Source organism: Eretmochelys imbricata, chromosome 9 (assembly GCF_965152235.1).
Source record: "Eretmochelys imbricata isolate rEreImb1 chromosome 9, rEreImb1.hap1, whole genome shotgun sequence".
Taxonomy (NCBI): Eukaryota; Metazoa; Chordata; order Testudines; family Cheloniidae; genus Eretmochelys; species Eretmochelys imbricata.
In genome coordinates, this window is record NC_135580.1 from 99,999,825 (window position 1) to 100,014,848 (window position 15,024).

Consider the following 15,024-nt stretch of genomic DNA (forward strand, 5'->3'; position numbering starts at 1 on the left):
TTATTGAGGGGAAACTCCTGCAGACGACCATGTAGAATTAGACTGAAGAATTGAGACTTCAGAGTTTGAACTCCTCTGGAGCTGGGGCATGCTTTTTGGATTAAAGCAGTGCAAATCTATAGCATTAGAGAAACACATTGCTTACAAAACTCATACACTATCTGGTACACATACCCCTGCATCAGTATCAGACTTTGAAGAATTCAGGCTCTCTTGAGATGGGGAGGGAGACACACGACCTAGAACACAGATTAAAAGCCAGCAAGTTAGAAACTATTTAAGTGGAACTTTTTTTTTTAAATACAAGAAAAACTCTAGATAGTTCTAGAATTTCTAATGCCCTTAAAATACCAGTGAGAAATGGAGAGGTACCTTCTGTATTGTATTTCAGGCGCATGTTATTGAAATAGTCAAAAGCATTCTTTAAAACCCATATTCTCACTACATTGTCCTGTCCAGCTGATGCAAGTAATCGGCCGCAGTGAGAAAATTTCATTGTCCAAACAGCACCCTGTCAAAATAAGAGTTCACAATAAAACAATGTAAGTATCTTTTTCCATACCAGAACTAGCATATTAATAGGCATATATACACACCATCATGTTAAAAGAACATTTTATTAAGATCGTGAAGTTAAGCCCCAAAAAGTTAGGAAACACCAGAATTAAGGTTGCCTGGGCAATCTTAATTTGTTTCCCCCTGAGCTCATACATTATGACTGTGTCTGTAATTACATCATCACATACTACTTTTTACACAGGACCTCTGCTTCATTCAGTGCACAGGATGGACAGTGTTCACTTGAAATGCAGCTATTCAATTTTTATTTCTCCTCATTATTCAATATGTGGCCCCATGCCTTATTTCCTGCTTGCTATTCAAACTCCGCGAGGATCACAGAATTAACAACTTCTCATCAGCTTGTCTATGGCATCACCACTCTATCAGAGTGCTTCACAAACATTGGTGAAATTATGTTATACCCTTGGGAGATGAGTGGTTATTATTATACACATTTTACAGAGGCATAGAGAGATTAAGGTCAAAAGTATCCACTAATTCTGGGTGCCCAATTTGAGATAACTACCACTTGGTTTTTCAGAATATATAGTGTTATACAGCACTTGATATGTTCAAAGCACAGGAAAATTACACAATTAGTGACCGTCCGTGAAGAGTCTAGTTTAAGTGACTTGACTTGCACCACACAGGAACACTGCGGCAGAGGCAGGGATAGAATCCAGTTCTCCAGGGCACCATTCAACTGCCTTATGAGACACTCCTTTTTCTTTCTACAGTCCCCTGCCACGGGCACTACACCTCTGTAACAAATGAAGCAAAGGTCTTAGAGACAACAGCCTCCTTCGCTACACAACCCTGATTCGTCTCCAGAGCAGTTCCAACCTGTGTACTACATGAGCAGGGGTCCTGCAGGAAAAATAGTATGTGATCACATAATTAGCGACTGTACCATAATGCATGCGCACAAGGGGGCTGAATTAAGGTTGGGGAGACAACCTTAATTCTGACATTTTCCAACTTTTGACTTTCCAATCTTAATGTTCTTGTAACATAGTTTGCATGTAATTTTCCTAGTTTTTTAAAAAAGTAAACAAAGAAAACAATTCCATCATGTGGCACCTTATTGACATACACATGGCTTGTCAGCCGGTCTGGAACCTTTAGATTCACTGCACAAACTTCTGCCACTTGAGCTAATGGAGTTACTGAGGCCAAAGTAGGTTCTCATCCTTTGGGTGAATGAGCGCTGCAGGGGACTCAGACACACACTTTGTCAGTGGGTTTCACAGCCATTTGCTAACAGCAGAGGCCTAGTGAGAGTTGGGAATCATGGGTTCCATGCCAAACTCTGGAGAGGGGGCTGTTGTAGTGGGTACTTTTCTGCCCATTCCCCACTCAAGATCGATCTCCTCTGTACCACCTCCTCCTCACCCCAGGCTCCTCATCCCAATCCCATTCTCCTCATCTAGTGAGTCCCAGTCTCCACTCCTGAGGCTTCTTGTCCCCGTCCCAAGCTCCTTACCCAGTAAATCCTACTCTCACCCCTCCAGACTCCCTGTTCCCCATCTCAGCCATACCCAGTTCTGCTCACATTCCCCCATCGCCTTCTCTCCAGTCTCTTTACACAGCCAGTTACAGGCTCCCCTCATCCACTGACTTCTAGGGTCCTGCTTCTCCCTGCTGCCAGGCCCAGCGTCCCCCACCTTCCTGCCTGCCAGCCTCCAGTCTCAGTCTTTAAGGCCTCCTGCTCATCTCAGGCCACAGAATCTCACCTATCTACTCCTATAGTGGGACCATAACCTCTGGCTCAGTTACTGAAGTCCTCAAATCTTGATTTAAATACTTCAAGTTATAGAGAATCCACCATTTACTCTAGTTCAAACCAGCAAGTGATCTATTCCCCATGCTTCAGAGGAAAGCGAAAAATGCCCAAGGTCTCTGCCAATCTGATCTAAACGAAAATTTCTTCCTGACCCCAAATATGGTGATCAGTTTGACCCTAAGCATGTGGGTGACACACCCGAAAAAGAATTCTCTATAGTATTCTCAGAGCCCTCCCCACCTAGTGTTCCATTTCCAGCTGCTGGAGATATTTGCTAATAGCAGCCATGGAAGGGCCATATGACACTGTAGGCAACCTCATCATACCATCCCCTCCACAAAATTATCAAGCTCAGTCTTAAAACAAGTTAGGTTATTTGTCCCCACTCCTCCCCTTGGAAGGGTGTTCCAGAACTTCATTCCTCTGATGGTTAGAAACATTTGTTTCATTTCAAACCTAAACTTATTGATGGCCATTTTATATCCATTTCTCCTTGTGCCAACACTGGCCCTAATTTAAATAACTCTTCTCCCTGCCTGGTGTTTATCCCTCTGATGTATTCATAGAAAGCAATCCTATTTCCCCAGAGTCTTCATTTTGTTAGGCTAAACAAACCAAGATCCTCTAGTCTCCTCTCATAAGGTAGGTTCTCCATTCCTCAGATCATCCTATTAGCCCTTCTCTGCACCTGTTCCCAATCTATTCTTCTCTGCCACAGTCAAGATTTTCTGTTCTCCGCATTTGCATCAGACAGCTTCTTCCTCCACGCAACCTGGATGTCTGTTTACAGTGAGAGGTCACTGAAAGCACAGCAAGACAAGTTCCCTGCTCAGTTCTAGTGCAGACCAGGGTTGGACCTGGGCAACAGCCCACAGCGGCACTTACAGGGAAATTTCTGCTCAACCTTTGGCTGGAGCATGCCAAGTGCGGATGACATATTTGGGGAACTTAGCTGAGAAGCGCTAGCAAATCTCTGCTGAACATGTGCAAACTGCAGGTTTTCAAGAGCTTGTAACTCGGCCAAATTTGGGTGGATTTTCCCAGCAATGACAAAAGGCACATCCTTGACAGAAAGGCCACCTGAATTTAAAGTCCCTGCTCCAAAACACAGGGTGCGAGAGCATCTCAAATTTAAAAAAAAAAAGTCAAAATTTTAACATGGGTAAAACATGTTTTCCTAGTAGCTTTCTAGGAAACTGCCTAACCATTTTGCCTGAAATTTTCTTTAAAAAAAAAAGGCAGCCTGATAGAGAGACCCAGCATTTCAGCCCAGTTGAAGTTTGGCAAAGTTATAAGCTACTGAAAACAAGGTCTTTAAAAGGGAAGAGTTGGGCAATCATTATGCTATAATACACACACTTGAAGAACTGCGCCAATCCCAGTGCATTGCAATGCTAGATTGAAGATTTAATTCAGTGGCACTCAAATAGAACATTGACCTGAGGCATGAAGGCTCTCCAGGAAGGCTGGAAAGGGAAGGAGATTCTTGCCTTCCAGTTCTCACAAGAACATTCAGACCAAGAGTATGAGAAAGCAGCATAATACTCTTCTAACTGGAGCAATGGAACTGCATTAACTGCTGCATATACAGGGCTACATCCTGCAAATAGCTCCTTGGGGGGTTAGGAATGAGTCCAGACAAATTCATTTGCAGAATCTCATCCATAGATAAGACAGAAGAAATAAGTCTTAATGGCTCTGTCTCCCTACTCTGTTATTTCATAATCTGAAGATACACTTGGATTTCACACTGACCACACTCAGCAAGCAGAAGTATTCTCTTCATTTACATCAAAGTGGAACTTGACACCAAAAAGATAAACTTACCATGTGTTCACCACTGAGATCCTGAACTACTTTTATTTGTTCAAAGTCAAAAGGTCCCTTGAAGCCATGTGCTGCTTTGAATTTAACTGGCCTTGTATATGGCATTCCTTCATCATCACTTGAAGAGGGATCATCCTGGTCAGTATGGAACACTAAGCAGAACACAACACAACTGTGTACATTAGATAGCAATGATCCCAGCAGTGTGCATTTCTCAATCATTTTTCTTGGAACAGAAGATTATTTTGCTTTTGAATTAATTGTGATTCTTTTAGCAAGGAGTTCTGAACATCTTACAAACTGGACAAGGTTATTACTGTATTAGTGTGTCTAAATCTAATCTGAAAGGAAGAACACTAATCTGCTTACGCTGCTGAACACCCCCTTGATCAGAGTACAGTAACTCCTCGCTTCACGTTGCAGTAATTATGTTCCTGAAATATGCTACTTTAAGCGAAATGATGTTAAGTGAATCCAAGTTCCCCATAACAATTAATGTAAATGGGGGGGTTAGGATCCAGGGAAATTTTTTTCACCAGACAAAATACTATATTTTATTTATACACACACAAAAATTGTTTGTCTAAAACTGTGTAATACTGGTACACAGCAGTGATGATTGTGAAGCTTGTTTGTGGTGGTGAAGTCAGAGGGTGGGATATTTCCCAGGGATTGCCTTACTGCTAAAATGATGAACTAGCACTTGGCTGAGCCCTCAGGGATTAACACGTTGTTAATGTAGCCTCACGCTCTACAAGGCAGCACGAATGGAGGGAAAAGACACCACATGGCAGTGGCAGCCAACATTCCCTGTGGAAACTGAACGTGATGATGAACCCACGCTATCCCCCTGGAGAGCACCACTCCCTCCACTTTCCAAAGTGCTGTGTGGCTGTGAGTGTGAAAGAGCGCGCGAGACACACGCACACACATTGCCCCTTTAAGTATGCTGACCCCACTCTAAGTACATTGCCTTTTTAAGTAGATCAGCAAGTTGAGACAGCAGCTGCTGTCAGCAAGCTCCCTCAGTCCTGAGCCCTGTTGTGCCCCCCCCCCGGCTCTGTAAAGATGCGGTACAAGAGCAGGGGGAGGGGGACACCCTGACATTAGCACCCCTCTTTCTCTCCCACGCCCCCAGCAAGCAGGAGGCTCCGGGGAGCAGCTCCAGGGCAGAGGGCAGGAGCAGCACAGGGCAATGGGGGAGGGACACCTGAACTGCTGGCAATTGATAGCCTGCTGGGGGGCTGCCGCACAGGGAACTTAGGGGAGCTGATGGGGGGGCGGCTGACCCACCCTGGTTCCAAGCCCCCACCAACCAGCTCCAATGGACTGCTCTTCCTGCAAGCAGTGGACAAAGCAGGCGGCTGCCAAACAATGTTACAAGGGAGCATTGTGCAACTTTAAACGGAGCATGTTCCCTAATTGATCAGCAACGTAACAACAACACAACTATAAGTGAGGAGTAACTGTAAGCTCATTAATTAGTTAATTTAATTGAAGGAAATGATCATGCCACAGCCTCTGTTAACCTGAGTAGAGATTCCCCCAGACACTTTACTCAAAACACTGGCCTAGATTAAAATATTAAAACAAGTTTATTAACTAGAGAAAGACAGATTGTAAGTGACAATGGCATAAAAGTCGGAATTGGTTACAAAAGGAAATAAAATGATAAAATCGCAATCTAATTCCTAAACTTTACCCAGGCTACCATAAGCTGCAATACATTTCGCAGGCTGGGACCACCCCTCTCACATCAATGATGCTTCTCTCTGTCTTCTGAATGATCTTGTTTTCATGCGTCTGAGGTGGGGTAGGAGAGGTAAATGGGGAAGCCATTGTCTCTTATTTAACACCCTCCTCCTCTCCTTAAGGAACACCCCCACCCCCTGCTGGGGTGCAGACAGTCTGTGGTGTACGTGAGAGTCGAGACATCTTTCAGGTGAACGGTCACTTTCCTTACACAGAAGGTGTGAGCAAGGACTTTTGAGGCATATTCAGAGACAACATGCAAGGTCTTTGTTGGCAGTCCTTTTGTTATCTTTAAGGACCTAGTCTGCGGGCGTTCCCCAGACTCACCGCATGTTTCAGTACACTATAGCAAAGTCTCATAACTGCATATACGATACACATGAATAGGCTAAGGACGCTCAGCAGCTTATGAGTTTTCAAATGATACCTCATAAGGCATGCTTTGTACAACACATACCAACCATGCAAGTGGTGAACATGATTTACAGGGTGTCACACTCTGCCACCACCACAGAGAGGACTTTCGTGAAGACCCTGGGTGCTGTTGCCAGCCCAAATGGGAGTACTCTGAACTGGTAGTGCTCGTCTTCTCATGAATCTGTGAAACCTTCTGTGGGACTGGTAAATATGCACAAGAAAGCATGCATCTTTCATGTCGAGGGCAAGGAACCAGGTGTTCTCCAGTAAGGAAATTATTTCTGCCAGGATTACCATGAGAAATTTTGATTTGCAAGTAAGATATCTAGTTGATGTAGATCAAGAATTGGTCTTCATCCTTTAAAAAAAAAGAAAAGGAGTACTCCTTTTCTTTTTGCGAATACAGACTAACATGGCTGTTACTCTGAAACCTGTCTTCATCCTTTGTTTTCCTTGGGAACTATGAAATATAGAGAGTAGAACCCCTTCCCTGGATGTTGTGGTGGCTTTTGTTCTATGGTCCCTTCCTGAAGTTTCACCTCCTGATGAAGAATCTTCTCATGAGTATGATCCCTGAGAAGAGGCTGGGAAGGTGGTTTGTGGTGGGAGGTGAAATAAATTTGATTGTGCTGCTGGAGTGGATGACATCTAGTATCCACTTGTCTCTTGCTACTGCCCTCCAGTTGTGAACAAAGTAGGTAAGGCGGCCACCAAAAGATTGGGGGCAGTATGTCATGGCATCAAATATTGCTATACAGTCCTTGAGTGACACATCAAAGAAATCCTTACATGGTAGGTGGGCCTGGGCAGTGATCACAGAAGTGGAAGAAGCCTTGTACCTGGGTTCCTGAACCCTGTCGCTTGAGTGGTAGTTCATAAGGGAGCCGGTGACAAATGCTTGTGGGGGAGGAGGTCATGGCCTGTAGGTTTGCTTGAGGTGTTTCCTCTTTGGGATCAGGGTGTAGGAAAACCCTCCACTTCCTGCTTATTTAGAGTTCTTAAGAGAGTGTAGTGATTCGTTGGTCTTCTCATTGTAGAGATTAGACTCAAAGGGCAAGTCCTTGATGGTATTCTGGACCTCCATGGGGAATCCTGACGAGCGAAGCCACGATTCATGCCTCATGACTAAGGCTGTGGAGATGGCAACAGACACAGTATCAGCTGCATCCACAGCTGCTTGGAATGATGCCAACAACCTGCCTTCATCAATAAAGGCTTGAGCTGAGCTCTGTCTTCCTGAGGATATTTGTCTCTGAATTCCAGAAATTCAGAATAATTTAGGAAACTGTACTTTGCTAACAGTGCTTTATAGTTGTGTAATCGAGTGTGCTCATCTGGAGCTTCGACTCCATCTGTTGAAAGGGTAGGCTCCTGTTCTACCAACTGTGCCGGTGGAGAATACTGTGACTTGCGGATGCAGCAGGGGAGGATCTTCTCTCTGAGAGGGTTTCTTGTGGTGTCGAAATGTCTCTAAGGAGGAACAAGCTGACAGAAGAGGAGATTGTGGATAGGGCAGAGAGAAAAGATCTTCGGGCGAGGAAAAGATTTTAGTCCTACCTGGAGTTCCTGAGATGGGAATGGACAGATCCAGAGCCTCTAATGACCTGGTAATCTGAGAATCCCACTTGGAGTGTGCCAGAACTGTCAAATGGGGTCCAGCGTGAAGCTCCCAGACAGGAGCAGTGGGTGCTGATCTTTTGGCTTGTGGGCCAGAGCCGGTATTGTCAGACCCTTCTTCAGTTGCACCTTTCCTTTTTGGATAGGTTTAGGAGGACTTAATTCCTTATGATCAGCACACAGTGACTCACCCAGCTTGTACTGGGATGGGGAGGGATGCTTTCTCTTAGGGGCAGATGCAGATGGGGAATCTGTCCTTATGCCTGTGGTTATACTCCTCACTCTTATGAGAAGGTTTCTTAGGCTTAACTGATTTGGCCTCTACTCCAGGTTAATGCTGCTCACAGTTTGAGACCACTTATAGATATTGAAAGCAGAGGAAGACCATAGTTGACACAGAATTCTGACTCGGGCCGTGAGGTGGTAAGAAGGAATTGGAGTGGCATTGGTCCATGCCACCCTTTATGCCCATGGTTTGGAACATGGGGAAACCAACTGTGCACGCACAGATCAAAGCACTCCCTGCTACAAATCTCTAGTCTCGGATGCATGCACACCCGGTGTGGAATACACATGGGGACCAGCACTAGAAGAACCACCAAGCATAATTCTTTATATTTTTATTAAGTATATACATTGATTAAATGTCTTTAAATCCCCTGTATTTCCTGTACATCTATAGGCTAGTTTTTATGCTACACTTAAAATCATTATTCAGCTCCTGCCACCCTCCCCACAGCTGTTTGTACTGTGTAAGAAACAGTAACACCACAAAGGAAGCAAACAAAACCACCCCTGAAGTATTCATCTGTCAGATCGTACAGAGAACTGCAAGACAGACCTCAGCCTCGAGAACCCGCATTATGTTGAAGCTATTTGGTGGGAGCATAATTCATTTTTAATTTTCCCCTCAAAGGAAAATCCCAGATTCCCTTATATAGCTGGCTTTTGTCCCAAGGGATACACAAGATTCAGATCTATTAGATAATGATTCTATTTCACTGACCTTCATCTCGAACACTTTTAACTTTATTTACAGCACGTTCACCATATTCTTCAGCAAGATGCTTTGCCCTCTTTACTGATTTGCCCAAGAACTTTTTCAGCTGAGTCCTTAAAATGCAAGGATATTTTTTCACCACTCATGCCATGCACAGAAAACCAATCACATATAGTATTTGCAATTTGCGACCCTAAAACATTTTTGGTTTGAAAAAGTGTTATTTCTTTCCATTTGTATTTTTACATCTTAATATAAAGAACAGCCATACTAGGTCAGACCAATGGTCCATCTAGCCCAGTACGCTGTCTTCCAACAGTGGCTGGTGCCCGATGCTTCAGAGGGAATGAACGGAACAGAACAGGACACTAGTTATCTAGTGATCCATCCTCTGCTGTCCAGTCCCAGCTTTGGCAGTCAGAAGCTTAGGGACACCCCAAGCATGGGGTTGCGTCCCTGACCATCTTGGCTGACAGCCACTGATGGACCTATACTCCATGAACTTACCTAATTATTTTTTGAACCCAGTTATACTTCTGACCTTCACAACATCCCCTGGCAATGAGTAACAGAGGTTGTCTGTGTGTTGTGTGAAGCAGAATTTCCTTCTGTTTGTCTTAAACCTGCTGGTTCAGCTTTTTTGCTGGTAAGCATCAGTAATTTAATTAGGGTAAAATATAGGTACCTATTTTTAATATGTAGTAGTAGTCATAACTGATTTCAGACCCGTGTCCTGAAATCATTTTGAAACATGAAAGGGGGGGACAAGTTGTGACCAGAGTACAGATCATTACATGAAAACAAAACATTTGTACTTCTAAAGACACTGGTAGTTCACATAAAACAGTGAAACAAGAGGCCTAAAGTCTTACGTTTTTTGTTTTAACCTTCCTCCATCAGAATCAGTTTGCTGTGTCTGCATTTTGTCCTCATCATCAGATTGTGCTGCATCATTGCTGTGAAATATACACTGTTATATGCAAAATACTGTAACAGCTCTTAACACAAATTAAAGTGCTAGCATCATTCTATTAAGCATTAAACCATATATTTAGATTCCTGCTTATATCACACATCTTGATAGCTCTTGATTTAGGAGTCAATTAGTAAGTTCAACAGCCTCCAATAATGTTCAGCATCGTGTTCAGCAAGCAATAGCTGTAGTCAGCAGATACAATGCATTCGGTACCTTGATTAAGACAAACTGCATACACATCTCTCTCCAGAGCGACCAATTCAAGGTACATGTTATCTATTACCTTATGTACATTCAAATATCCTGAAAGGCCACATTCTTTCTCGTCTGTGTTTTGAAAAATGTCTGAAGCAGACTAAATACATGAATTGGCTAACGAATTATTTGTACGTATAACAACTTTTTATTGTTTCACAACATGTTACAGATGCTTCTGTTTCATTATGGTACTTTGTTTCCAATTGTAGATGTTAAGCAAATATGTATCTAAGAAAGCCAATACTGAAGGAAGAAATAATGCAAAGCAAAACTTCGCACACAGAAGTTTATGTGGCTGTCTGAAAATTATTTTGTCCAATGCTATACGTATTTATAAACAGTACAAGTGTTCAAATTCCTATCTGACATTTATGCTAAGGGCTTAGAGATCTCTGCATTAAAATATGACTTGCTGATCAGCATCAAGTATCTGCGACAGTCTACCATAAGGTCAATTGACAACAATCTCCGAACTTATTCAAGAACTCAAAAGAGAAATTATAAACCTGCTTAAATAGGATGGAGACTGTAGAATACTCAACTGTAATTGTGCCCGTAGAATTTCAAAGCATGAATGACCTCTTAATATTTATTCTCCCATAAATTTATTTTAACTACTTCTTAGGCACCTATTATTTGGTTATAATAAAATGCATTCAGTTCAGGTCAGAAGCAACACAACATTATGCATATTTACTGCTGTCTGGTTTGGAGTTAAGGCTGATTTTCAGAGATGCTGAACACCTGCAGATCCAGTCAGAGATTTATTGTCCAGTGGTCAGTTATCCTAAAAATACAGTATTTCATTCGATATCCTCTGTTACCTAATTAAATAAGCTAATGTCAGAGAGAACCAGGTAACAGCATTCAAATTATACACAACACAAACAGATGGATGGGTTGAAACATACTTCCTTGCTTCCGTTAAAAAAGGCTTTAAACAAAATAATGAGTACAGAAACAAAACAGCAATATTTGAACAATATATCACAAGCTATCTGAGATGAACAGCTAGAAGCCATTTTCATTCATACCTGACATATTCCTTAGTTCTCCTCATGATATGCAACGTCAGAGGGTTAATGCCTGGTGGCAGTTTTTCTTCTGCCAAGCTCAATGGTATTTCTTCACCGGTATCAAGGTTCTTTATCATTACACTCGCTAGAATTTCCTGCAGTAAAGAAAATACGAAGAATCTGACATTAATGAGGGTGCCTTAAGTCCTGAGACTTAAAACAACGATTTTAGAGGATTCTAAAGAAAAAAAGGATACCTTATATACCAGAATATTTTGTATGTGGTTTTTACTGGGAAATTCTGCAGTACACTCTATGCCTTACAATACTGCATTATATGAACGATTTTTTCATAAATTGTCTTGATTTAGACATGTAGAATGCTAATGATAGCACTTTAAAGAAAGGACACAACTAACTGGATTATACGGGTAGAGTTACAGATTTTAGATGTGTGAAGGGAAGCATTCTATGTGACCTCTGCAGAACACAGACCTAACTTGTTTTCTGTTTTACAACATGCAAACTCAACTACCTTCAATTTCTGAATCGATATTTGGTAACTGATACTGCCCTATTTAATAGCCAGTTGTACCACTATACAGTTAGAAAACTGAATAAGGGAGCAGATTGGATAAGATGCAAATTCCAAAATTCTGAAATCCTTCTCTTCAAACTTTACTTTAGGTTTATGTCCAAATGGAAAAGAGAGAGGACCATCTTATCTGCCTACTGCCAACCTCTATTCACCAGGGGGCCCTGTGGGCTAGAACAGTTGAGTCCTAGATAGGACAAAACAAGGACATCTTTTGAAAGGCACTTTAACCTAATGATGTCCTAGACATGGTCTGTCATCCCATGACAGCAATGATTAAGTTCTAGGTTGGCTTATTCATGCCACCATTCATTTTTTTAGTTTATTAATAAGCCATATGTTTCCTAATGACACTAGGAAGATGACAGGTTTCAGAGTAACAGCCGTGTTAGTCTGTATTCGCAAAAAGAAAAGGAGTACTTGTGGCACCTTAGAGACTAACCAATTTATTCGAGCATGAGCTTTCGTGAGCTACAGCTCACTTCATCAGATACATACCGTGGAAACTGCAGCAGACTTTATATATACACAGAGAATATGAAACAATACCTCCTCCCACCCCACTGTCCTGCTGGTAATAGCTTATCTAAAGTAATCGTCAGGTTAGGCCATTTCCAGCACAAATCCAGGTTTTCTCACCCTCCACCCCCCCACACAAATTCACTCTCCTGCTGGTGATAGCCCATCCAAAGTGACAACTCTTTACACAATGTGCATGATAATGAAGTTAGGCCATTTCCTGCACAAATCCAGGTTCTCTCACTCCCTCACCCCCCTCCAAAAACCCACCCCCATACACACACAGACTCACTCTCCTGCTGGTAATAGCTCGTCCAAACTGACCACTCTCCAAGTTTAAATCCAAGTTAAACCAGAACATCTGGGGGGGGGGGGGGAGGAAAAAACAAGAGGAGATAGGCTACCTTGCATAATGACTTAGCCACTCCCAGTCTCTATTTAAGCCTAAATTAATAGTATCCAATTTGCAAATGAATTCCAATTCAGCAGTTTCTCGCTGGAGTCTGGATTTGAAGTTTTTTTGTTTTAAGATAGCGACCTTCATGTCTGTGATTGCGTGACCAGAGAGATTGAAGTGTTCTCCGACTGGTTTATGAATGTTATAATTCTTGACATCTGATTTGTGTCCATTTATTCTTTTACGTAGAGACTGTCCAGTTTGACCAATGTACATGGCAGAGGGGCATTGCTGGCACATGATGGCATAAATCACATTGGTGGATGTGCAGGTGAACGAGCCTCTGATAGTGTGGCTGATGTTATTAGGCCCTGTGATGGTGTCTCCTGAATAGATATGTGGGCACAATTGGCAACGGGCTTTGTTGCAAGGATAAGTTCCTGGGTTAGTGGTTCTGTTGTGTGGTATGTGGTTGTTGGTGAGTATTTGCTTCAGGTTGCGGGGCTGTCTGTAGGCAAGGACTGGCCTGTCTCCCAAGATTTGTGAGAGTGTTGGGTCATCCTTTAGGATAGGTTGTAGATCCTTAATAATGCGTTGGAGGGGTTTTAGTTGGGGGCTGAAGGTGACGGCTAGTGGCGTTCTGTTATTTTCTTTGTTAGGCCTGTCCTGTAGTAGGTAACTTCTGGGAACTCTTCTGGCTCTATCAATCTGTTTCTTTACTTCCGCAGGTGGGTATTGTAGTTGTAAGAAAGCTTGACAGAGATCTTGTAGGTGTTTGTCTCTGTCTGAGGGGTTGGAGCAAATGCGGTTGTATCGCAGAGCTTGGCTGTAGACGATGGATCGTGTGGTGTGGTCAGGGTGAAAGCTGGAGGCATGCAGGTAGGAATAGCGGTCAGTAGGTTTCCGGTATAGGGTGGTGTTTATGTGACCATTGTTTATTAGCACTGTAGTGTCCAGGAAGTGGATCTCTTGTGTGGACTGGACCAGGCTGAGGTTGATGGTGGGATGGAAATTGTTGAAATCATGGTGGAATTCCTCAAGCGCTTCTTTTCCATGGGTCCAGATGATGAAGATGTCATCAATATAGCGCAAGTAGAGTAGGGGCTTTAGGGGACGAGAGCTGAGGAAGCGTTGTTCTAAATCAGCCATAAAAATGTTGGCATACTGTGAATTTGTGTGGGGGGGTGGAGGGTGAGAAAACCTGGATTTGTGCTGGAAATGGCCTAACCTGACGATTACTTTAGATAAGCTATTACCAGCAGGACAGTGGGGTGGGAGGAGGTATTGTTTCATATTCTCTGTGTATATATAAAGTCTGCTGCAGTTTCCACGGTATGTATCTGATGAAGTGAGCTGTAGCTCACGAAAGCTCATGCTCGAATAAATTGGTTAGTCTCTAAGGTGCCACAAGTACTCCTTTTCTTTTTACTAGGAAGATGTTAATTTGATCTGAGGAAAGATTTTCCTCCATCTTTTTTAGATGCATGACAAGTTAAACTTGCTGGAAGTTCCACTCATGATGCTACTTTGTTTGAGAATGGAGTGGGGGAAAGCAATCCAAGAAAGAATAATTTTAAAGACAGGTCCACCTATCGCTATTAGCCAGGATGGTCAGGGATGCAACCCCATGACCTGGGTGTCCCTAAACCTTGGACTACCAGAAGCTGCGACTGGACAACGGGATGGATCTCTCAATGTACTGCCCTATTTTATTCATTCCCTTAGAAGCATCTGGCATCAGCCACTGTCGGAAGTGTCCAACTGCTGGAAATGGCCCACCTTGATTATCCTTACAAAAGGTTTTTTTTCTCTCCTGCTGGTAACAGCTCACCTTACCTGATCACTCTCGTTACAGTGTGTATAGTAACACCCATTGTTTCATGTTCTCTGCATATATAAAATCTCCCCACTGTATTTTCCACTGCATGCATCCGATGAAGTGAGCTGTAGCTCACGAAAGCTTATGCTCAAATAGATTTGACAGTCTTTAAGGTGCCACAAGTACTCCTTTTCTTTTTGCGGATACAGACTAACACGGCTGCTACTCTGAAACCTGTCGGAAGACAGGATACTGAGCTAGGTCGACCATTGATCTCACCCAGTATGGCCATTCTTATGCTCTTATGAATGGAATCTAAAATTTTGCTGCAATAACTAGTACAAATTTAAGGTATGGAATGAAGAAAGAGATACATAAGGGACAGGCATGAAGAAAACACAAAGCTTACAGTGTTATTCCAACAACAAGACAGCTAGTACCTATTTATGAGGGGAGGGAATCCTATAATGTCAGAACGGATAAGAAT

At 42.7% G+C, this 15,024-nt stretch overlaps 1 protein-coding gene across 3 annotated transcripts in view; it reads right to left on the minus strand.

Annotated features, from left to right (window-relative positions):
• WDR44 (WD repeat domain 44) overlaps positions 1–15,024 on the minus strand; it is a 61,440-nt gene that overhangs the window by 15,872 nt on the left and 30,544 nt on the right. For all 3 annotated transcript variants that reach the window (XM_077826020.1, XM_077826019.1, XM_077826021.1), the window contains exons 7-12: positions 11,226–11,362; positions 9,830–9,913; positions 8,964–9,070; positions 4,172–4,323; positions 373–511; positions 175–239 (exon numbers count right to left, since the gene is read on the minus strand). In XM_077826020.1, coding sequence (XP_077682146.1) covers positions 175–239; positions 373–511; positions 4,172–4,323; positions 8,964–9,070; positions 9,830–9,913; positions 11,226–11,362 — 684 coding nt within the window. The remainder of the gene's footprint in view (positions 1–174; positions 240–372; positions 512–4,171; positions 4,324–8,963; positions 9,071–9,829; positions 9,914–11,225; positions 11,363–15,024) is intronic.